The following is a 23,649-nucleotide window of genomic DNA, read 5'->3' as shown; positions in this document are numbered from 1 at the left end:
TGTCTGGTATCATACCTGGGACCTAGTAGGTGCTCATTCACTGTTAGCTGATTTTATTATGGACCACGCATCTGGAATTAATTCCTTTCTCTTCTGTGTTCCTGGATAACACTCACCTTGTTCTGCTTTTAATTGTAATTAGTTCTGAGCCCATCTTACCTCCTTCATTCAACTGTAATTTTCTAGATGGTAGCAACCACATCTTATTCTCCTCTGCATCCTCAGAGATGCTCAATAAATGTTTCTTGGATTGTCTTAGTCCATTCATAGTATCCAAGCTTGAAATCCTTTTCTGAGGAAAATATTTAAGGAAAAGTTCTTGCAAAGGATTTTACACTGGAGATGAATATCCAAGGGGCATGTGTCCAGAGAATGGGGTGGAATCATAAGCCCCAGCCTGTTGTCCTGCAAAAGTTAGATCAAGAAGAAAAGCTGTTGTTTACTGAATCCATGGGCTGCCCGAAGACTTCAGAGAGATTTCCAGAAGGCACAACAAGCTGGACTCTCCCTTAGGCTCAGTGAGGCTTCTGTTTCCATTAACTGATGTAAAATATCACCTTCAGCATAAAGAATGCCTCTGGCCAGCCGGTGAGCACCTCTCGCCCCAGCCTCAGCAGCAAAGACTTCTTGCCAAGCCTGTTTAATGTCTTCTCTGGATTGTACTACTCAATTGGCACAATTTGATGGAATGAACTAGTTAGTTGACTGACCATGTGGTTGTCGGTGCAGTTGGTCAGTTTGGGCTCTGCTTGCGTATATCCTTAGGTATAGTCTGAGAAAATTTAAATAGCCATATAAGCAGCAGGATTTGAATCAACCTGGGAGTATTTGGCTTGAGAGGGGGGGTACCCTGCCACTTTAGCTCCGGCTGGCCCATCCATCCTGCTCTAGATCATAGTAAGCTTTCTTCAGGTGAGAGCTTATCTATCCTTGTTAAGTGCCAGGGTGGTGGTAGAGGTGGGTTGTCAGTGGGGCCAGGCTTTTTAGTGCCCTGGAAACCAGTTGGGCTTTGGACTTAGGCATACCTGGTTCTGTGTTCGACTTGATGCTTACTGGCTCTGTGATTTTCTGAAGTCACTGGTCTCTTTGAATTTTAATTTCCTTACATGTAAAATGGGAATAGTAAGAGTACCTCCCTTATAGAGTTATGAGGATCACAGATAAAAAAAAAATCAAGTATATTGTTTGACAGGTACATAAATGGTGGCTATCAGTGTAATTAGCATAGTCTTTTGTTTTGAGGCACCATTGACAATGGTAATGGTATCAGTTTTGCCACTGATTATGGTAAAATAAGCCATGGAGTTAAATGTATCTTTCCAGAAGCAAAGAAGCATGGCATTAAATGTACATACTTATAACATTGTCTGCAGTGGCTCTCATTCATTCATATGCCTACATATGATGAGTTGCTTGTTCTGTGTATTAGAGTTTGGAGTATGGGTATTATTTTTCACATTAATGAAGTTGTGTATTATATTTGGTTCTCAGAAGTTATATGTAACTTCAGAGTTATGTGCTGCTTTTCATAAAGTGGATTGCTGATGATCTTGATCCCTTTGGTACCTTTTATTTTTATTTTTTAAATGTTTGTTTATTTATTTTGAGAGAGAGGGAGAGAGAGAGATCGCATGCATGAGCAGGGAAGGGGCAGAGAGAGAATCCTCAGCAGGCTCTACGCTGTCCACCCCGACGGTGAGCTCGAACTCATGAACAGTGAAATCATGACCTGAGCCAAAATCAAGAGACGGATGCTTAACTGACTGAGCCACCCAGGTGCCCCCATTTGGTACATTTTAGGCTGGCAGTTTATTTATTTATTTTTTTATGTTTTATTTTTAAGTAATCTTTCCACCCAACATAGGCCTTGAACTCACCACCCCAATGTCAGGAGTTGCACACTCCACCAACTGAGCCAGCCAGGCACTCCCAAGGTTGACAGTATAATTTTGAGGCTTATCATAGAGCAGTGGGATTTGGCCTGAGATTTCTCTTTGGTGAAACCCATAGTTTCATTTTACCTTAATTGATTACATATTGTTAGAAGTTAAATAGCTGGAAGTTTTGACAATTAGATGTTTGTTGTTTGAATGTGAGCTCTTTAGGCTTTGAAAATTCTGTGATCTCCAGGAAATTTGGTGATTTCTACTTCCTGTAGTTACTTTTCATAATATGCAATGTCTTGCATGTGCAATAACTTTTTCTTTCAATATCAAATTATAGTGAACTTACTGGAATATATTTGAAATATTATCAGGGATCTTAATTTAAGCTAAAATTCAACTGTGTTTAATGTTAACACTTGCAGAAAACTGAATTGCACTGGTAACGAAAATAACCTGTATTCAGCTGAATCCGTGCTTGAACAGCAAATCAGCTATATTATGACTTCTTTGCCTACAGCCCACAGGGTTCTTTCAGCATATATTAAAAAAGGCAGCCGGATTTCAAATATTAAAATGCAAAAAAACTATCTTAAAATAGGGTGAATGTGGTGTTTTAATAATGATGATTATAAGGGACTGTGGCTAAATCTGGTCAGTTTGCTTGTCGGGAGTTTGAAAGTACAGGTTTTGCAGTCAGAGTGGCTGGGTTCCAATCCTGCTGCCATGGCTCTAACAAGCTGAGTGACTTTGGGCAAGTTATCTGCCTCCCACCAGGATGTATGTACCATTTACAGGTACGGATTTTCTGTCTTATGGTCACTGCCAGTGTAGTATCGGGTTCACTGTAGACACATAAACAAAAACATTTTGTTGGAGGAATGAGTAAAAGATCTTCTCTATGTCTTAGTCTTCTCACCTATAAGAGGGGGTAATGATAGTACAGTATCTTCTAGAGTTGTTCTGAGAATGAAATCAGATGCCACGTGAAAAGTTCTCAGGCCACAGGAAGTGTTCATTCCTGTAAGATATGATTATTGCTGCTATTATTATTGCCGCTATACTGTTACTCCTGCTACTACTGCTGCTGCTGCTCACTGTGGACTGGGGCCTTTCTCAAGGGGAGGCTCTTCCCAGGACCCATAATGGTCTGGGTGGTTGTGTGATCTGGAGCTTGGTACATAACAGGGGCTGAGAATGGAGTTGCCTCTTGCTTCCAGGCATTCCCAGGCCCCTTGGCCCTCTCTGGCCTTCTCCTAGGGCTCACATACCATTCTTCCTCCTACATCACTTGTGCCTGCTCATGCCTTTCTCCTCCTCTAGCCTCAAACTCCTTGAGGGCTGCGGGGCTACCTCAGCCATCTCTGTGTCACAGAGCCACCAGAGGCACTGTGGAGGTGCTAAGCAGACACTCCCTGAGGGAATGAAAAGGCAGACTGGAGCTGGACACTGCCCTGAGCCAGCCAAGGTTATAGGAATAATAATTTTTCCAGAGAAGAGGGACAAATGTGAGAACAAGAGAGGTCAGAGGATACATGGATCTTTGCCATTTTCTCTCCTGTTTTTCCTTCATGTAGTTTTGGAAATTCCTGTTATTTGAGGGAAGACAAAAGGATCTGGTAGGAGTTACAAAATCACAAGTTCTTTGGGTAGAACCCCTCCCACCTCCCTCCCTCCCCCCGACTCCCCACCAAGATAGCGTGAAGGCACCCAGGAGTACACCCCGCACAGTCACCTGTTGCTTCCACATGGCGGTGTCAGGGGTCAGAGCTAAGCCTGTGAGCAGATAGTCCGTTTATTGTATTCCCCGTTGAGACCCAGAGTCCGGCTGTCACCATGGGCAGCTTCTGTGACCCAGGTAAGCAACCTTCCAGGACAGACCCACTCTAAGGAGAAGAGAGATGACTTTGGAGTTCTAGCGCAGTTTTCCACCAAATTGCTAGTTAGTGGACTTTTCTGAATCTTTGCTTTCTTAGCTGGTAAATATATTTCTACTTCTCAAGAATTCCAGTGCCTTCTTAAGGAACGCTAGTGGAGTTTTCAGGGAAATGGCGCACAGTTTAGATACAAGTCAGGAAGAAATTGGTTAGGCCTCTTAAAGAATTAGTGTCAAGTATGTATTATGAGAACTATAGCTTAGGTTCTCTCCATGCGATCACATATTTAATGTGCTGTTGTGTCCTAAAACTGATCAGAAGTCAAATTCTGGTATCTTCTGAAAGTGATTGGGCCCATGTCTCCCAGGATCATTGCTGTTGCACACGCTCCTGCCTGAACACCTAGCCTCTCCAGCCAGTGGTAGGTGGAGGATGCAGGCTGGAGCTCCTTGGCCAGTAAGTTGGACTTGAATGCTTGCTGCCCAGATATTATCCAGTGATTGAGCAGGTGCATCCTGCTGCTGAGCCTGAGCTGTTGGAAGCCCCCCTTGCCCCGCCCCCGCCTTATTATGAGGTCAGCAGTTAAGAGTTGCCAGCTTCTCAGCCTGCATGCAACCATCTGGCCTGGTCCTGGCATTACTCCTTTTACTGTTCTCCTTTGGAAAGTGCAATTCAGTGAACACCTATGAGCAGAATACCACAGCACTATGGTCCCAAATCTACCTTGACTGCCCACTGTTCTCCAGGTGCATTTCACGCATTATTTTTTTTTTCAAAGTGACGTTTGTATTGAAGTAAGTTCACAGAGACATGACCAAATAAGAAGCACACAGCTCAACTTTTTACAAAAGTGAAATACCCACCTAACTAGCATGCAGATCAGGAAACACTGCCCCCCACCCCGAGAAACATAACTACTATTTTGACTTCTCATGGATCAGTTTTGCCAGTTTTTGAACTTTATATAAATGGAATGCTGGTGAATGTATGCTTTGCTTGTGACTTCTTTTGCCCGGCATAATGTTCAGCACATCATACCTGCTTTTCCCACTAACTCCCAAGGCAGAGACTATTGTCTCCATTTTGCAGAGGAGGAAACTAAGGCATGTTAACAATAAATAGTCTTGTGATTTGAGAGGCGCCTGGGTGGCTCAGTCAGTTGAGTGTCTGACTCTTGATTTTGGCTCAGATCACCATCTCATGGTTTGTGGGCTTGAGCCCTGTGTCAGGCTCTACACTGACAGTGTGGAGCCTGCCTGGGATTCTCTGACTCTCCCTCTCTCTCTCTGCTTCTTTCTCTCTCTTTCACAATAAATAAATAAACTTAAAAAAAATAGCTTTGTGATTTGAAGCTGACTGTGTCTGCCTCCCATGCCCCTGCTCTTTATTAATGCCTGTCTACCCCAACAGGAAGACAGAGGTGAGTGACACTTAGGACTGTTTAAGAGCTCGCAGTCTGGATACAAAACATGTATCCTTATGTGGCTGAGAGAAGTCGTTGCCTGAAATCAGAGTTCAAGGAAAGCACCCTGGAGTGTTTTATTCCACATTGTTAGGTGTGGAAAACATCATAAAAAAGACAATATTGGAGGTAAAACTTGGAGAATAAGAGTGGGATTTTAGGAAGCCATTCAGATTGAAGGGGTTACAGGAATACAGATGTGGAAGTTTGGAATGCTTTGTTCTTCTTGGGGGAAAAGTAACCTGTGTGGTGAGAATCTAGGGTCTTTGGGGGAGGTAGTGGGAGATGAGGCTGGAAATGGAAAGCTTAGGGGGTAATGACTTTGTTCTCTAGGTTACCACCTACGTGCTGTAAAACGGCAGTGTTGTGAGATGTTTGTAGGTATTTAGGTAAAAAAAAAAAGTTCTCAGGTCTGATAACATTTAGGAGACAGTGGCAAAACACAGGAACCAGGTTAAGAAAGTGAAGGACCTGTCAGAGCTTTAACATGTTAATGAGCTTTGTAAATCTCTGAAGGAGATTTGTAGGTGTGTATGATGTGTTCTCCAGGCTCATTTGGTCCCAGAACCTCCTTTACTGCAGAATGTCTCCTGCCCCTAGTATTCTGAGAACTGCATTGCATGGTCAGTCTTGAGGCCAGTTTTCTTTGGTTGCCCCAAATATCCAATGATTTATTATATCCGTTGATTTTCCTTTTTGCAGTTCTTCTCGTTAGTGATGTATAATTTTTTATTGTGAGGCTATCTTCAGAGGATGTTTTATCCATAGGAGTCTGGGTGTGAAGATTCCCCTCTAGGGCAGGTTAACTGGTTTGAAAACTCTTTTTTCTTTCTCTTTCTTTCTTTTCTTCTTTCTTCCTTCCTTCCTTCCTTTCTTTCTCTCTTTCTTTCTAAAAAAATTTTTTTAATGTTTATTTATTTTTGGAAGAGAGATAGAGCATCAGCGGAATAAGGGCAGAGAGAGAGAGGGAGACACAGAATCCAAAGCAGACTGAGTCGTCAGCACAGAGCCCAACACGGGGCTCAAACTCACGAACTGTGAGATCATGACCTGAGCGGAAGTTGGAGGCTTATCTGACTGAGCCACCCAGGTGCTCCTGGAAACTATTTCTGTATTCCTTTTTGTCTTGAGTATCCCCTGTACCATCTGGATAATATCACTTCAGACCCCATATCTGTATGCAGTGTGAGCTTGGGGTTCTCATTTCTTGAAGACATGGTTTTTAACTTCCCAGCTGACAGGAGATGGTGAGCTTCCTTCCCCCCTTGCCATAGCAGATGGGTGGAGTTCATCTAGTGCTGGTCCATGGGACTGCGGGTGGGGTGACACTGTCCATAAGGAGCCTGTGGCCTTGACAGTCTACCTGATAGAAACCAGTTCTGAACCATTCAAGTCCATGTCTGAATCAAACAGGCCTGTGAGCCATTTTGGCCTCAGCTTCCATTCAGCTGCTAGACTTGAATTCTTTCTGATTTAAGGCACTCAGGCAGCATTTCCCTCTTGCTTTTGACTTGCTATATTATTTTTGTAATATGTCACTTTTGTGTGTTTGGAGCTGTAGGGGAAGATTCCTTCCAACTCTGCTCTATCTACCATATTGACTGCAAGGCATTCTCCATCCCTCTGTCATGCTCCATTCATTTGTAAGATTAATGCCACAAAGTCGTCTTTCAGCTTGCAGGCGTTTCTGTCAAACCATTGTGCTTCAGTCTTTCTCCTTCTCCTGTGCAAAGTCAGACTGCATATCTTTATACTGGCTGTAGGCAGGAGTGGAAGGCTGAACAACTTCCCAGCAAAAGGTGATATCACTGTTTTAGTTTTACCATCATTTTTTGTTGTTTGTATGAAGTCAGATATTTTGCAGTGTGCTGCTACAGGAAGAGAACCATATGCCCAGCCATTCCTACTTTGGCTAATTCATTCTCTCAGTAAATATTTATTGAGTGCTTTCTATGTGGCACATAGTGCGTTACTCACACAAGAGACATTGGTGAACAGATCGGCATAAGGTCCCTGTCTTTGTGGAACTTAAAAATCACATGAGGGAGACAGATTTTATAAAAAATGTACAGAAATAGATTTTATCAAATATGTACAGAAATGAACATACAGGTACAAACTATGAAATGTGTTATGGACGAATGTGCTGTCAAAGTGTTGATTGAAAGCCAGTGGTTCTCATTGCTGCCCTATCACCAATTCACTGGGTAATGTTTGGGCAGACCACCTCCCCACTCTCTGCCTCATTTTTCTCTTTTATGAGTGACTCTAGCTGCCTCCCAGGGCCCTTGCAGGTCTGAAATGAAACAACCAGAAGGAGCTGTGAAGTGCCCTATAAAACCTGAAGATGATGGGACTGTCAGAAAGATGAGTGCAACTGAGTAGCTTTTCTAGAGTCTGGGGAGCCTTCCGACCAGGAAATCGCCCAGCCAGTGGTATGCTGGTAAATGTTTTAACAACTCGCTCTCAAAAAAAAAAAAAAAAAAAAAAAAAAAAAATCTGAAAGCCCTGATTTGTTTGCTGATTCATTTGCTAATTTCTATGGTGTAAATATTTCCCTCGAGGCTGATTTCAAACTACTGGTGTAATGTCACTAAACACCAAGATGGGAAGAAACATGCATGGTGAGCTCCAGCTCCATTGTACCACTGCTCCTGACTGTCCCTGGTGTGGCATGTGACAGCAAGGCCAGAGTATGGTTCACATTAAGTCCTGTTAAGCTTTAGTTTAAGAACCATCCAAAATCTGACAGAAATCATTCTTGTGTCTAGAAGTGCTGTCTTCTTGATTGAAAATCGTGACAGTGAATTCAGCAAATGCTATTGGCTCTATCTCTGAGAAAGAAAAGAGTATCTAGGGAGGAATGTCCTAGGAGCACGTGGCGGGTGTAATTACAATTATGGGTTGAGGAACATACTTCCCAACTCAGTGGTCTGCCCAGGTTTTCCAACTAATTGTGCCTCTGACATGCAATATTACATAATGTTAGACCTTGGGTTTTTGCATTTGGAGGTGAGTTCACATCCCAGATCCACTACTTCCTGGCACTGTGACCTTGGACACTAACCTTTCTGAGGCTGTTTCCTCATCTGTAAAATGTGAACAGTGATAACCTATTTCACAGGATTTGGGGTGGGTTAAATGAGATCATGCATGCAAAATGCGTAGCACTGTGCCTGTTGTTATTAGTTGTTATTAAAATTAGCCTCTCTTAAATCTTAAGTAGCAAATTAAGTCCATGTGAGGAAACCTGTTTTCTTCCCTGATCTTGTCAAAATTGGCTTCTTTTCCTCCATCCTATGCTTTGCTGTGAGTCACTCTCAACTGGACCTTTTTACTTGCCAAGTCACTGTCCTACCTATTTTTAACTTGAGTCCCCATTTCTTGACTCTCAGAACACATTTTGAAAATGGCTGTTAAGTGCCCCGGTGCTCCCCACTCACAGCGTGCAGGTCCAGTATGGCATGGCTGCCTGCATCACTGGGGGCGGAGATGGAGGGTCAGTTTCATCTGGTGTTCCGGCCAAGGCTTGTGCTTACGTTGGATGTGTGGGGAGCCAAGGACTATGAAATTTGACTTTTTACATCTTTTTTTGACCCAGCAACCTTGTAGCACTCAAGAGATTGGTTTTGGAATATGAAGCAGTGAGGAAATGATGCTCTTTTTGTTTTGTTTTTGTTTGTTTAAAAGTAAAACCCTAAGCCTGGCAGCTGATTATTTCATCCTGGGATCCATAAAAAATATTTTCATCTGTGTAGACATCACTCTGTCCTGTGTTTGAAGCCACAGGGTCTCTGCTTAGGTTTCCTAGACCAGGGATTGACACCATTTTCCTATAAAGCACCAGATAGTAAATATTTTAGGCTTTGTGGGCCATAGAGTCTCAACTCTGCTGTTACAGTGTGAAAGCAGCCACAGACAATATGTAAACGAGTGAGTGTGGCTGTGCTCCAGTAAAATTTTATTTATGAAAGCAGGTGGCAGGCTGAATGTGGCCTGTGGGCTGTAGTCTGCCAGCCACTGCAATAGGCCTGTGAGAGGCAACTGAGAACAGTAAGTAAGAGAACGAGCACTGGCATTGGGTTCGTGTGGACCCCAGCCCTGCTGCTTTGTGGCCCTGGACTTGGGCGAGTCATTTAATAAGTGGTAAGAGTGTCTGCCCTTTGGGCTCTCAGGAGAGTCCAGGGTCACGTTGTCCATGAAGAGTGTGGTACAGAGCCTCGCACATGGTAAATACTGACTCCTGCTGCTGTTTCCTGTTGCCAGTCCCTTGACAGGAGGGCCTGTTGGGAATGATTTTAGGCACATTAAAGGCTAAAGCTAATTGGAAGTTGATTTGCTTACTTATTTTCTAAGCATAAAGTCTCTTTGAAAAAAACACGTGGCCTTCTCTAGCCACCGAGAAGGTCACTGTTGTTGCCCAGTGCTGTGGCTTTCACAGCTGAGTAGGTAAACAGTGCAACTAAGTGGAACCAGTTAGACAAGTCAAGCCAAAAATAAAGATAAGGTTAATATCGACTCCATTAGACTCAGCTTGCTTTTTAGCTTTTATGACGAAGACTAAAGTGGTTGATAGGGAAGGGCATGGTGAGTAAATCCCACCCACTCTAAGACCGGCAGTGCATTCTTCCACTGAGCTTTGTCAGCTGGCCACCTGCTCTGTGCCTGGCATTGTGCTGGGCAGCAGGAGTTGCAGACTGAGCAGGGAGGGACATGTCTCACCTTGCAAGAGCTCACAGTCTAGTAAAGCGGAGTAGAAGAAAGTTGGATAACCACAACGCAAGGCAGAACGGAACTGTGGTTGCCTGCCACCTCATCGGCCAGACTTCTCCAGCTTTTTTTGGTCCCTGGCCTGGCTCTGTCATCCCTGCCCTGATTCCAGTCCCTTCTTACCCAGCCCTGCTCTCTGCTCCAGCCAGGACAGTTCCCACTGCCTTCTCACATGCTTATTCTAAACTCATGTGTCCATTCATTCATTAAAAAAATATTTGAGTGTGTATTATTTGCCATTGAAAAGACAAGGTCCGTCTTCTCATGGATTTAAAGGCTATTTGGAGTAATATAGAGTGATCTGTCACAAACTGATGCTATCAGGGTGGGGGATAAAACTCTCTCAGATTTAATTTTAAAAAATGAACCAGACAGGGAGGATTTCCAAGGTATGTGTGTTTATGTTTGTGCACATATAGGTTATATTTTACAGAAATGAGAGCAGACTGTATGCACATACTGTCCTTTTCTTTCTGTTCCATTTTCATTTAGCTTTCCTTCCGTTCCCTTTCTGATCGATTCTTTGCCTATTTTGAGTATACCCACCCTGACTTAAGTATATATTTAGGAAATAGGTTCAAAGCATCATTAACATATTAATACACAGAAATATTGTCAGAGTTAGAAATATTAGAGAATTTTTTTCTGTGAGTTAGTTTCCATTTCAACTTTATGCCACATTGTAAATTTTGTTGTCATATTTTTCCTTTTCCCTTAGAATTTCTTTTCCTTTCCCCTCCGCTTTTTATTTTGAAAAATTTCAGACCTATATTAAAGTTTGAAAGTGTGTACATTCATATACTCTTTACTTAGATTCACCAGTTAACTTTTTGCTTCATTTGTCTTTTCTCTCTACATATTTAATCTTTTATTCTGCTGAACCATTTGACAATAAATTGCAGACATTGTAGAATTTCCCCTCTGGTATTTGAGTATGCACCTCCTAAGAACAAGGAAATTGTCTTTTTTAGCCATAAAACCATTATCATACCAAAGAAATTCAACACTAATACAGTGATGTTAGCTAATACCTAGTCAGCATTCACATTTTCTAGCAGTCTCAAGACAGTCCTTTATAGATTGTTCCTTTTAAATCCATGATCCAATCAATGATCATGCATTACATTTAGTTTTCAAGACTTTAAATCCACTTAATCTAGAACTATCTTCCTGTCTTTTTTTTGTCTTTCATAATATTAATGGTTTTGAAGAATCCAGGCCAGCTGTATTGCAGAATGTTCCAAACATGGAATTATCTGATCTGATTGTTTCCTTGCTATTAAGATTCAGGTTAAACATTTTAGGAAGAGACTACTCTAGGGGATGCTGTATCTGCTGTATCCTTGCCATTAAATCACGATCAAGAATGTGATGTAAGTTCGTCCTGTTATTGTTGGTACTAACTTAGATCACTTATCTGTCAAATTTCCCCATTTGAGGCTGCCCCAACCCCATGTAATGAGTAAGTAATCAGCGAGGTGATACTTTGAAAACTGTGTCGTGTTCCCCAACAGTTTTTTGCACAGTGATTCGAGCATCTACTGATGAACTTTGCTCTATCAGTTATTAATTGGTGGTTGCAAAGTAATGTTTTTGTCATTCCTTCTACCTTTATTAGCTGGCATTTGTGAAGAAGAGCCCTTCCACATTTTTTAAAGTATCCTTATGGGATTCATGGATTCCTTTTTGTTCATTATGTTATGACCCATTACTGTCTTTCTCTTTAAATTTTTTTTTATTTTACATTTATTTATTTTTGAGAGACAGAGAGAGACAGAGCATGAGCAGGGGAGGGGCAGAGAGAGAGGAGACACAGAATCCAAAGCAGGTTCCAGTCTCTGAATTGTCAGTACAGAGCCCGACGTGGGGCTTGAACCCACAAACCATGAGATCATGACCTGAACTGAAGTCAGACACTCAACCAACTGAGCCACCCAGGTGCCCTGTCTTTTTGTTTTAACTGAGAATATTTTAAATTGAGTTATGACTTACAGTGAAATTTATAGGTATTAAGTATACAGTTTAATTAGTTTTCACAAATGCATATGTACATGTAACTCCCACCCTATCGAGATACAGAACGTATCCATTACCCTCCCTGCCAAATTTCCTTTGGCACCTTCCCAGGGATTCTCCCACACCACCTCAGCAAGAAGCATTAATCTGATTTCTTCATTATTCTCTTTGATGTTTATATTATCCCAAACATTGACAATGAAAGCCTCATCTGTTGGCTTTATGTCCATTTGACATGTCCATCGTAATCTTTGAGCACTTTCTTGGTTTCTGGCGTAAGAAGGTGTTTTGTTTTATTCTTTTTACCAGCTGAAAATATCCGATAGTATGTATACTAGTTAAATAATTTCTCCATTAGTGAGCTTTAGGTTGTTTCCTTTTTTATTTTATTACAGAAATGCCATGGCAAACATCCTGGAACACATATGCTTGCCCCACTTTTGTGGGTATTTTTGTAGGCTGGATCCCTAGAAGTGTTATTTCTAGGTCAAAGAGTGTGCACATTTAAGTCTTTGAGTGATATTGCCAAATTCTTCCTTCCCCTCTTAAAAAGCTGTGTTAATTAAGTTTCCAGAAATAGTGCCGGTTTCCCCGCAGCCTTATCAACATTGAATTTTATCTGTCTGTGTGTGTATGGTGGTGCAGGATTTGATTTTGGACTTATTTTTGAGGAAGGTGAACATCCAAATAGGAGAGCCTCCTGTTTGGTTCCAAGCCCAATTTTCATTTATATAAAAATGAAATCTCTCCTTAAGGGAGAGGTTAAACCAAGGAGAAATTTTTGACAGAAATTCTCTGTCATTCACTGTCATCCTCACCATTACAGCCAACTTTTGGCAAATGTATTCTTACTGTTTCTAGTCTGCATTAACTGAATATGGGAGATAAAGGAAGATAGGGTGTGAGGGGCATGGTGGCATTGCCCCCAAGGCTTCTGGTTTTCTTAAGCAGTCTTTATAAAATTTGGTCCAGAGTTACTATGGATTTCTATCTTTAAATAGCCATTGGAACTGGATTTTTATTTTGCAACGAACCTTGATGATTCTGTATTTGGGGTAGCAGGTTTATTATAACGTGTATGTGTGTGATATCACTTTGATGTCAGCTAGTAAACAAAATCTTTCCATTTTTGTTTTATTTTAAATAGTGAACCTTAGGTTAACCACTTTGTAGATGATTTGGACTTTTTTTTTTTCAAGTTGAAGAAATTGTTTGAGAGCTGTTGTCTCTGCTACAGTACTTGTGTTGATTATCTTCATAGGTATTTGAAGCAGTGATTTCATGGATCAATTATGAGAAGGAAACCCGTTTAGAGCACATGGCAAAACTGATGGAACATGTCCGTCTCCCTCTCTTACCTAGGGATTACCTGGTCCAGGTGAGTGCTGTGTGAAGCACCACATGCATTCCTTCAGTGGGCAACCCTGGATGTATGGGGTGGTTGGAGAGTTTATGGGTATTTTACACAGGCTGAAGGCACCAACCCACTGGCTTAAGTGTGAGACATGGTAATGTAAAGGTTTTTTTTGTTTTTAATTTTTATTATTGAGGTATATAGTTGACATACTGTGTTATATTAGATGGTAGTGTGAGGTCTAAAAGCGTAAGTTTGAGAATAAGATGCTTAGGTTTTAGTTCTTGCTCTACTAGTTGTTAGCTTTGTGTTTTTATTTTACCTCTTCAAGTCATAGTTTCTTCTTTGCTGGAAGGGATATTATGGTAGAGCCCAGCAGGATTATTGTGAGGACCAAAGGAGTTGTAAATATGTAAGTCAGGTGTTTAGCATGGAGCTGGTCCTAAAAAATGTTCACTAGAAGTTAGTTGCTTTTATTGTAGAGGACCTAAGCAAGAAGGGTCATTTCCACAATGTTTCTGTATTCTCTTTGCCTTCATGTTAGGCAAGTTGGAGCCCAATTCAGGACTGTAAAAACCGACCTTTCACAGGTGCCTAGGATATGTGTTGCTTTGACTTCCTCTAAGATGAAAGAAAAATTAAGAATGATGGGGTGCCCCTATGGTGCCACATATTTTCTTATTTAATCCTTATAACAACCCTGTGAGGCAAAGATAGATAACCCTCTTTTTACAAGTTTGGGCCTTGAGGTTTATAGAGGTTTAGATTTATTGGGGAATAGGTGGCAGGGTCAGGATTCAAATCCAAGTCAGTCGGCCCCGAAGCACCTGCCTTCCACTATGCAGGCTGCCACCTTTAATACTCTCTGTTCTGTTTATCCATTGGCATTAGATACACTTATAAGTGGGCAAAGAGTAAAACTTAAATATATGAGCAAAACAAAACACCGAGGCAGTAGGCCAGCCCTCATCTCTTTCCAGAAGTTTCTGGAGGGAATGGAAGGTGTGAAGCAAGGATAAGAGAGGAGGCTCAGCATCCCAGCAGCCTAGCTCTGTCACTTCCCAGCCATCTAACACTAGGCAAGTGCTCAACCTTTTTTTTCTTTAAGTTTAGTTATCTATTTTTTGAGAGAGCACAAGTAAGGGAGGGGCAGAAAGAAGGAGAGACAGAATCCAAAGCTGGCTCTGCACCATCAGCCCAGAGCCCAGTGCTGCACTCGAACTTAGGAACTGTGAGATCATGACCTCAGTTGAGACCAAGAGTCAGATGCTTAACTTACTGAGCCAGCGCAGAGCCCCACGCAGGGCTCCAACTTACAAAACCATGAGTTCATGACCTGAGCTGAAACCAGGAGTCAGACGCTTACCCGACTTGAGCCACCCAGGTGTCCCAGTACTCAACCTTTCTAAACCTCAGTCTTCTCATCTGATAAAAATAGCACCTGTCCTTATAGGATTGTTTGGGGGTATAATGAGATAATCCATATAAAGGCTGCATCTCTATGTGAGCGAATGCTAGCTGGTACTACAGCTGTTTTGACGGTCATGGATGCTCTTGGGAATAGCGGGAGAAGTTTCTATCCTCAAAAGCCCTTGTAAAGTCCTCAGCTTGTGACCCTGTTGACCACAGGTCGAAGGGGTCAGTGAAATGTTCTGTGAATCTCTGAACCTCAGTCCTTCTCAGGTGCTGAGGCATATACTTGCCAGCCCTTATGTGTGCCCTGCATTTTATACTTTGGATGGTACTACTGCCCCCTGGTGGCAGCATATCCTTCTTGAAGAAAAGGTTCCCCTAAGCAGAGGGACTGAAGGGGCCTGAGATCCCAGTCTCAGAATCCAACCTCCTACTGTCCTGTGGGAAACTGACCAAAGGTAGACATGGACATCTGGCCTCCAGCACAGGCTCACTTCCACAAGAAGGGCTATCTGTGGACCTGGGTTCCAGGGAAAATTAAAGAGGCCTTTGAGACCCCTGGTCACAACCTCAATCATGTGTCCACAACTCAAACTTAAAGATGTTAGAAAATAGTTCTTGGGTCATTATGGCAAAGTAGGGATTAGATCTGGAGAGGAAGGGGGTCAGAGGCAATGGGCATGAGCACTGTTGTGTGAGAATCCCCCTGCTGCTTTTAAAGGACTGTCTTTAGAACACCTCTGGAAGAGGTTGTCTCAGTAAACCTCAGTTGACCTTGAAACTTTGAAATAGTATAACCCTCTGGGGTTGGCTGATCTTGGTGGGGGAGGACGCAGGAAAGTCTTAGGCAGACCTGCACCAACAGTGACTTCTGGGGAAGGTGGTTTTGTTTGTTTGTTTTTGATAGCTAACATTTATTAGTCTTTATTAAATACTTTGAAATGTTGTAGAGTGTAATATGTTAAAACTTTTTAGTTGTGATTATATATATATGTGTGTGTGTGTGTGTGTGTGTATAAAACATAAACTTCATCATTTTGACCAGTTTTAAGTGTACACTTCAGTGTGTTAATTGTATTCACCATGCTGTACAACCATCACATACCCATCCTTAAAACTTTCATATCACCCCAAATTGAAACTCTGTATGGTGAAGCATTAAATCTCTGGGAGAACTTCTCATTCAAGCTGAATGCACCTTTGGGAGAAGTAGCTGTTTATGCATTTCACCTTCCATCTGAGATTTGTAAGAGATCTTCTCTCTTCCTTTTTAATTTTTTTAACCGACCCTAAAAGCTTATGACTTGTCCCAACTTGGGTCAGTCCCTTAGTGTGGGTGGGGGGGATTAGGGAAACCTTCCCCCAAAATGGAGTGTTCCTGGGGATCACTTCTGGGGAAGGAGTGCCCATTGGTGAGAGAGGCCCTGTCATACCAGTCCTTCTTTTCCTGCCAGCTCCAATGCTACCCATTAGGTGATGGCCTGGCCACATTTCCATTGATAGCTACAGGTGAGACTCAGTCAGCCCTTGTGCATGACCAGCTTGAGGGCTGAGATAATTGAGATGGGGAGGCCATTCTCTTTCTTTGACTGGACTTGAGTGCCTCAGGGTCAGAACCCATTTCTTGTTCATCTTTTTCTTCCTGGAGTCCAGCACTGGGCTGTCCAACAATGAGACGTTCCATCATCGTTAGCTATTGAATCGAATTGATCTCTCCTGATAGCACCTAAATACTCCAGCAAAGAAAACATGAAGTGGCCTCTGAAGACCATACTACCCCTTACAGATAAGCCACATAGCAATTGACCCAGGCCACAGGACAGAGATTTGAGAATTGAGCACTTGCATGGTTTCACCCTTGGTGTTGCTCACGAAATATTTAGGCTTATACTTGCTGAGCATCTGCTTTGGCACATCGCTTTGGAGTATGTGAAGAAGCCATAGTTCCAGCTTGGATAGGGTCCAAGATGAGGTCTGTAGGTGGGACTTTGGTGCAGGACATTCTTTGTCCTCTAATATCACCATTCTTTATAGAGCACCTCATTGGCCAGTTTTGTCCCTGCAGCTTTCACTGTAAGAAAATGAATAGGAGTTTTCCTTGACTGTCACTTTGTCATACTCCATGCTGCCAAACGTTGACCAATGGATTCTGCTCTCTTCCTTTTTCCCTCTCTCTCCTCTCAAATGTCTGACCATTTGCCCTAAACATTATAAAGCATTCATATTAGGAGGAATGTGGGATGAAGACTTCAGCACAGCTAATTATCTTTGTTTTGCATAATTCCATTTAAGCCTGCAAACTAACATAACAAACACAACCACTGAGGTTGTATGTCTTTCTGTTTGATGCCAGAACTTAATAACTTCACCCCACTGTGTTCTTGAAATGCAGGAGGTGGGCACTAAGTTGTAAGTATGTGGTCTTTCTCTTGGGGTCTGAGATGATGTGGTGGGTGAATAAAAGAGTGTGGGAATACAAGAATGACTCAGGAGACAGTGTGGGAAATACAGCTGAAGTCTGCTCTTGGATCACCTGTGGGTTATTACCTCCAGACGGTTGAAGAAGAAGCTTTGATAAAGAATAACAACACCTGTAAGGACTTCCTCATTGAGGCCATGAAATACCACCTGCTCCCTCTGGATCAGAGGCTCTTGATTAAGAACCCAAGGACCAAGCCCAGGACTCCAGTCAGCCTGCCCAAGGTAAGCCCCAGCCCAGTCAGTGCCAGCTGTCAGGGATGTGTTCTGGGAAAGTGGCCTTCCATTGCTGGCTCCAAGTCTTTCCTCACCTGTGGCTGCCTTGCTTCTTGGTTGCATTTACCAGCTAAGAGATGGAGTCTGCTGGTTCATTTTGAATCTGCTGGTACCTCTCTCTTGCAGGGTCTTCCTGTCCTAAGAATTTCAAGGTAACCTCCAGAGGCACCAGAGAGTTTTGAGAATAACTCCTTCGTCTCCTCTCCTTATTTGGTCTGGGTTCTATTTGTGTTGGAAGCAGAGGAATGGCTTTGTGTTTCTTGACTTAGTGATTTCTAGGCCATTATTTGAATTTGAATGGTCCTAGTCTGGCCCTTTTCTCTCACCGCAGAGCCCTACAGAACAGTTAGGGCTGCCAGACCGGATATTGGCTGCTTTGGTTCCTTGCAAGGCCCTGCCTCTCTCTGGTCCTCAGGTCTTTCATCTACAGAATGAAAGGTCCTGCACTGGCTGGTGTCTAAAGTCCATTCCAGGTTGGCCTTCCAGTAGGCCGTCTAGGATCCTAAAACGCTGACGTCTCAGGAAAGGTCCCAGCCAACCCAGGAGGAAAGGTGAGCAGAGAGGAGTGAGTTGTGTTGACTCAGCTACCGCACAGCCGGCAGCCCCAGGGCATTGTGTAGGCCTTTGCTTTGTCCTCCTCCTCCTCCTCTTTCTGTCTGGCTTCCCTACTCCTTGTCTGCTGCTTCCAGGAAGGGTTTCAGAGTGCTGGAGAAGCATGTTGTCCAAGACCAGATGTTGAGATTCTCCAGGGTCTGTGCTTCCTCTCCACTCTGTGTTGTGACCCTGGGTGATGGAGAGTTTAGTGGGTGCAGTGTGGATGAAGGTTATAAATCTCCCAGATAATAATACGAGTCACTGGCATTTGCTGAGTGCTGCTTCAGGGGCAAACAGTAAGCTGAAAGGTATCACAGTAGAGCTTTCTTAATCCCCTCAATAGCCCTGTACGGTAGAGGCAGGTATCCTAGCTGTACACAGAGGAAACGGAAGGTCAGAGAGATTAAGTTACTTGCCCAAGGTCAACACAGCCAGTGTAGTAGAGCCAGTGTTTGAATGGTGTCTTTCTCACCCTCCAAACCTGTTCTGTGAACCCACACCATCCTGCACCTGGCTTCATCTTTGTAAACCTGAGTGTATGTACCTACTTGTCAGCTTCCTATCGCCCAGCGCATGTTAGAAGGTGCAGCCACCAGGCAAGGGCCTTGGTCTGGCTGGCCATTTGTCTTCCTGCGTGTTGATGCTTTGGTTTTATTTTATTGAAATATTGCACTGAAATGACTTCATATTTTTCAAAATGAAAATAACTTTGCTTTCTTCAATTATAGAAATATATGGTCATTGCAGACTGTTAAAAGGCTACTACATTTTTGAAATAAAGTAAAAATCACCTGAAATTCCTCCACTCAGGGGCAATCACTGCTGTTACCTTGGTGAATTTTCTCCCAGACATATCTCTGTGCACCTAGTCACAAATAGATAAAAAATGTATACTTTCAGATAAATGGAATCTTGTTTCACAGATTGAATATCATTTTTATCTCCTACTCAACAGACTACTTTCATCATTATCAGTATAAGTGAAACCAGCATTAAATTATAATAGGTACATGGAATTTAATTATGTTTATGTACCATTACTTATTTAACTGTCCTCTATTGATGGACCTTTTTATCATCTCCATTTTTTTTTATATTACAAACATTTCTATGTAATTTATGACCTCTTGTTTTAGTTTGCATTTCTTGTAAGTGAGACTCTAATGTTGGTTTCATACGATTATGGCTTTTGTATTTCTTTTTTAGGGGAATTTTCTGTTCATGTACTTTGCCCATTTTTCTATTGGACTGTATGTTTTTAATTAATGGTGTTTTTTTTTTTAATGTTAATTTATTTTGAAAGGGAGACAGAGTGCAATGAGCAGAGGAGGGACAGAGAGAGAGAGTCCCAAGCAGGCTCTGTGCTATCAGCACAGAGCCCAGCGTGGGGCTTGATCTCAGGAACCATGAAATCATGACCTGAACCAAAACCAAGAGTTGGACACTTAACTGAATGAGCCATCCAAGGGCTCCTATTAATGGTTTTTAAGGGCTGTTTTTAATTTAAAGGGATTAGGCTTTCATGTTTATTTCATATATTTTTTTCTTAGTTTGCAGTTTGCCTTTAAACTTAATTATAGCATTTTTTTGAATCCCCAAAAACAGTTTTAAGTAGTTAAATTGATATGTCTTTTGCTTTATAGCTTAGGTTTTACATCCTGCTTAGAAATGTTTTCTATACTCTCAGATTAAAGAAAAAAAGACTCCCATGTTTTCTCAAGTACTTTAACGATTTCTGTTTTACATTTGAATCTTTGATGCACTTAGAATTTATTTTAGTATAAGGAGAAAGGGTAGGAATCCAGCTTTATTCCTATTGCAAATGATGAGCCAGTTGTGCCAAGGTTGTTTTATTGAATAATCTCCCTTTCTCCCCATCAATCTGAATACCATCTTCATTATGATCTAAATTTACATAAGCTTGTCTATTGAGGTCTTGAGATTATTGATTCTAAGATGGACTGTTGTTTTACATGGAGGAGGCTTTCTGCATCCTGGGTTCCCAGCTGGCATTGTTGCATGTCTTTGTGGCTTTTCTCCTTGGAAAAGGAGGTTCTTATCCTATATGTTAACAAGTCACCAACATCTTTTGCTGGGGAGTGTGTTCTGGAACTAAGGCAATGGTGCAGAACTGGCCCAGTTTCTTTGTGTGGAAACCATACGTAGTTACCTTTCCTTTTCTAGACTCCACATCGAGTTTTTACCACACACACCCACAAGAAGACAGTTTTAAAAATCAAAGCCAAGTTTGTGTCTGAGTCCAAACTCCGCCTGCTGAGACCACCCCTCCCTTTTGACATAACGAATCTGTAATTGGTAACAGTCCACCCCTCTTTAATGAGACCACGGTTGTCCCACTGTCCTCTCTACTCCTTAGGAAACACTATTTTCAGAATGAAAATGTTTAGATTCTTGAGCACATAGAGTTCTGTGGGGAGCTAGAATCAAGACTTCTTGTGAATCTGTTGAAGGAATTTTAAAAAAGGCATTGCTGCTCTTAACTTCATTGTTCCCCTAACTTTAATCCTTGAATGATTTAAGGTTACATTGTCCAACCTGCTTCTCAAACTCTACTCTGTCACCATTGTTTGGACACTTAAATTAGTGAGGGGAACCCCACTGTAGGTTTGAGGAGTGGGGTGTGCTGAGGGAAACTATCACTTTGAGGATTATCAGAGGTAATTATCTCATTAAATCATCACAATATTAGGGCTGCACTACTGATATCCCTCCTTTACTGAGTTTACTCAGAGAGGTTAAGTAACTTGCCCAGTTACACAGCTAGTAAGTGCAGAGCTGGGGTTTGAACCAAGGTCTGTTCCACTCCAAAGTCTATGTTTGTTCTTTTATACTAGATTGCTTCCCAGAGACAGGTTTTCAGCTTTTGGTGACAAAGTAAAAGTAAAGTAAAGTCTTATACCATCCCACTCATCTTATTAAGAGATGCATTTCCAATACATTTACTACTTTTTATTTTCAAATTAAGACTTTATATTTTTAGAGCTATTTTAGGTTCACTACAAAATTGAGGGTAAGGTACAACAATTTTCCATATACCTTCTGCCCCTACACATGCATAGTTTCCCCCATCATCAACATCCCAGATTGTTTTCTTTTAAATTCAGTTTTACAGAGGTATTACAAATTATACACAATAAAATTCACTAGGGAGACAATTTGATGAATTTCGAGAAATGCATGTAGTCATTCACTAACATCCTAATCAAAATATGGAATATTTTAAGCACTCCACAAAGTTTCTTTGTGCTGCTCTCTAGTCAAGTCCCTTCTTGTACCCCCCCAGGCCTTGGCAACTAATGATGTGATTTCTGTCCCTCTAGCTTTGTCTTCTCTAGAATGTTATATAAATGACATCATGACATATGTAGCCTTTTGAGCTTTCCTTCTTTATCTTAGCATAATGCTTTTAAGATTTATCCACATTGTCGCATGTATAAAGAGTTTGCTCCTTTTTATTGCTGAGTAATATTCTATCACATGGACGTCCTATAATTTGTTTATCCATTCACCATTTGATGGACATTTGGATGTCTACTTTTGGCTTTTACAAATAAAGCTATTTGAACATTCACTTACAGATCCTTGTTTGGACTTACATTTTAATTTCTCTTGGGTAAATACCTAGGAATAGGATTGCTGGTAAGTATATGTTTAAATTGATAAGAAATTGCTTATATTTAAATTTACAAGAAACTGTTTCTCAAGACATTCGAGACAACTGTTTTTCAAGCTGTACCATTATGCATTCCCATCTGCAAGGTACGAGAGTTCCAGTTACTCCACAGTACTTAACGCTACTTATTATCTGTTTTAAACCATTTTAGCCACTGTAGTAGGTATGTGTGGTTTTAATTTGAATTTCTCTAAGGACTACTGATGTTGAGCATCTTTTCATGTGTTTATTTGCCGTCTATATATCTTCACTGGTGAAGTCTATTCACATTTTTCCCCTTAAAAGAATTGGGTTATTTTATTCTTATTGAATTGTAAGAATCCTGTATATATTGTGGATATGTCTTTTATCAAATCTACATTTTGCAAGTATTTTCTCCCAAACTGTGCTTTGTCTTTCTTATTTTCTTAGCAGTATCTTTGGGAGAGTAGAAGTTTTAAATTTTGTTAATTTTTTTTCTGTTAAGATTCATGTATTTTGTGTTTTATCTAAAAAAAAAATCTTTGCATAATCTATGATCACAGAGATTTTCTCCTATGATTTTTTTCCTAGAAATTTTAATGTTTTAGGTTTTACATTTGGGTCTATGATCTATTTTGAGATTGCTTTTTAATATGGTGTGTGAGATAAGGGTCAAGGTTCATTTATTTGTACATGAATGTCCACAGCATTTATTGGAAATACTCTCTTTTAACCATTGAGTAGGTTTGACATCTCTGTTGTAAATAATTGGCTATTTGTGTGTTGGTGTATATCTGGACCCTATTCTGTTCCTGTTATCTGTTTATCTGTTTTTACACCGATACCATGTTGCCTTGACCACTAACTTAGTAGTAAGTCTTGAAATCAGGTAGTGTGAGTCCTCCAGTTTTGTTTTTCAAAGTTGTGTTGTCTATTCTAGGTCCTTTGCATGTTCATTTATCATTTAGAATCAGCTTGACTGTTTCTACAAAAAAGACTTTGATAAAGATTGTGCTAAATTTTTAGAATCAATTAGGGGGAATTCACATATTAGCAATAAAGTAGTTCTCCCTTATCCCTGGGGGATACATTCCAAGTCCCTCCATGCATAGCTGAATCTGCAGATCAGATTATACCGAACCCTATATATACTATTTTCTTCCTATAGATACACACTTACAATAAAGTTTAATTTATAAATTAGGCACAGTAAGAGATTAACAGCAATAACTAGTGGTAAAATAGAAAAATGGTAACAATATCCTGTAATAAAAGTTATATAAATGTGGTTTCTTTGTCTCTCAAAATATCTTAATGTACGGACTCACCCTTCCTCTTGTGATGATGAGGGATGATAAAATGCCTACAAGATGAGATGAAGGGAGGGGAGTGATGTAGGCTACTATTGACCTTCTGACTATACATCTGAAGGAGGATCGTCTGCTTCTGGACCAAGGTTTATCATAGGTAACTGAAACTGCAGAAAGCAAAACTGTAGATGGTGGGAGAAGACTACTGTACTAAATCTTCTGACCCATGAACACAGTATATATCTCCACTTATTTTTGTCTTCTTAAAAAAAATTTTTTTAACGTTTATTTATTTTTGAGAGAGAAAGACAGAACATGAGCATGGGAGGGGCAGAGAGAGGGGGAGACACAGAATCTGAAGCAGGCTCCAGGCTCTGAGCTGTTAGCATGAGCCCGACATGGGGTTGGAACCCACAAACTGCAAGATCATGACCCAAGCTGAAGTTGGACGCCCAACCTCCTGAGCCATCTAAGTGCCCCTACTTTTGTCTTCTTTAATTTCTCTTAGCAACATTTTGTAGTTCTCAATGTATGATTCTTACAGATCTTTTGTCAGATTTA

General features: G+C 41.3%; 1 protein-coding gene across 2 annotated transcripts in view; it reads left to right on the top strand.

Moving 5' to 3' along the window:
- KLHL3 (kelch like family member 3) overlaps window positions 1-23,649 on the top strand; it is a 114,288-nt gene that overhangs the window by 65,435 nt on the left and 25,204 nt on the right. For both annotated transcript variants that reach the window (XM_032592920.1, XM_032592919.1), the window contains exons 7-8: window positions 13,270-13,386; window positions 17,329-17,478. In XM_032592920.1, coding sequence (XP_032448811.1) covers window positions 13,270-13,386; window positions 17,329-17,478 — 267 coding nt within the window. The remainder of the gene's footprint in view (window positions 1-13,269; window positions 13,387-17,328; window positions 17,479-23,649) is intronic.

Source organism: Lynx canadensis, chromosome A1 (assembly GCF_007474595.2).
Source record: "Lynx canadensis isolate LIC74 chromosome A1, mLynCan4.pri.v2, whole genome shotgun sequence".
NCBI classification, from domain to species: Eukaryota; Metazoa; Chordata; class Mammalia; order Carnivora; family Felidae; genus Lynx; species Lynx canadensis.
This window is presented reverse-complemented; position numbering and strand designations above follow the sequence as displayed.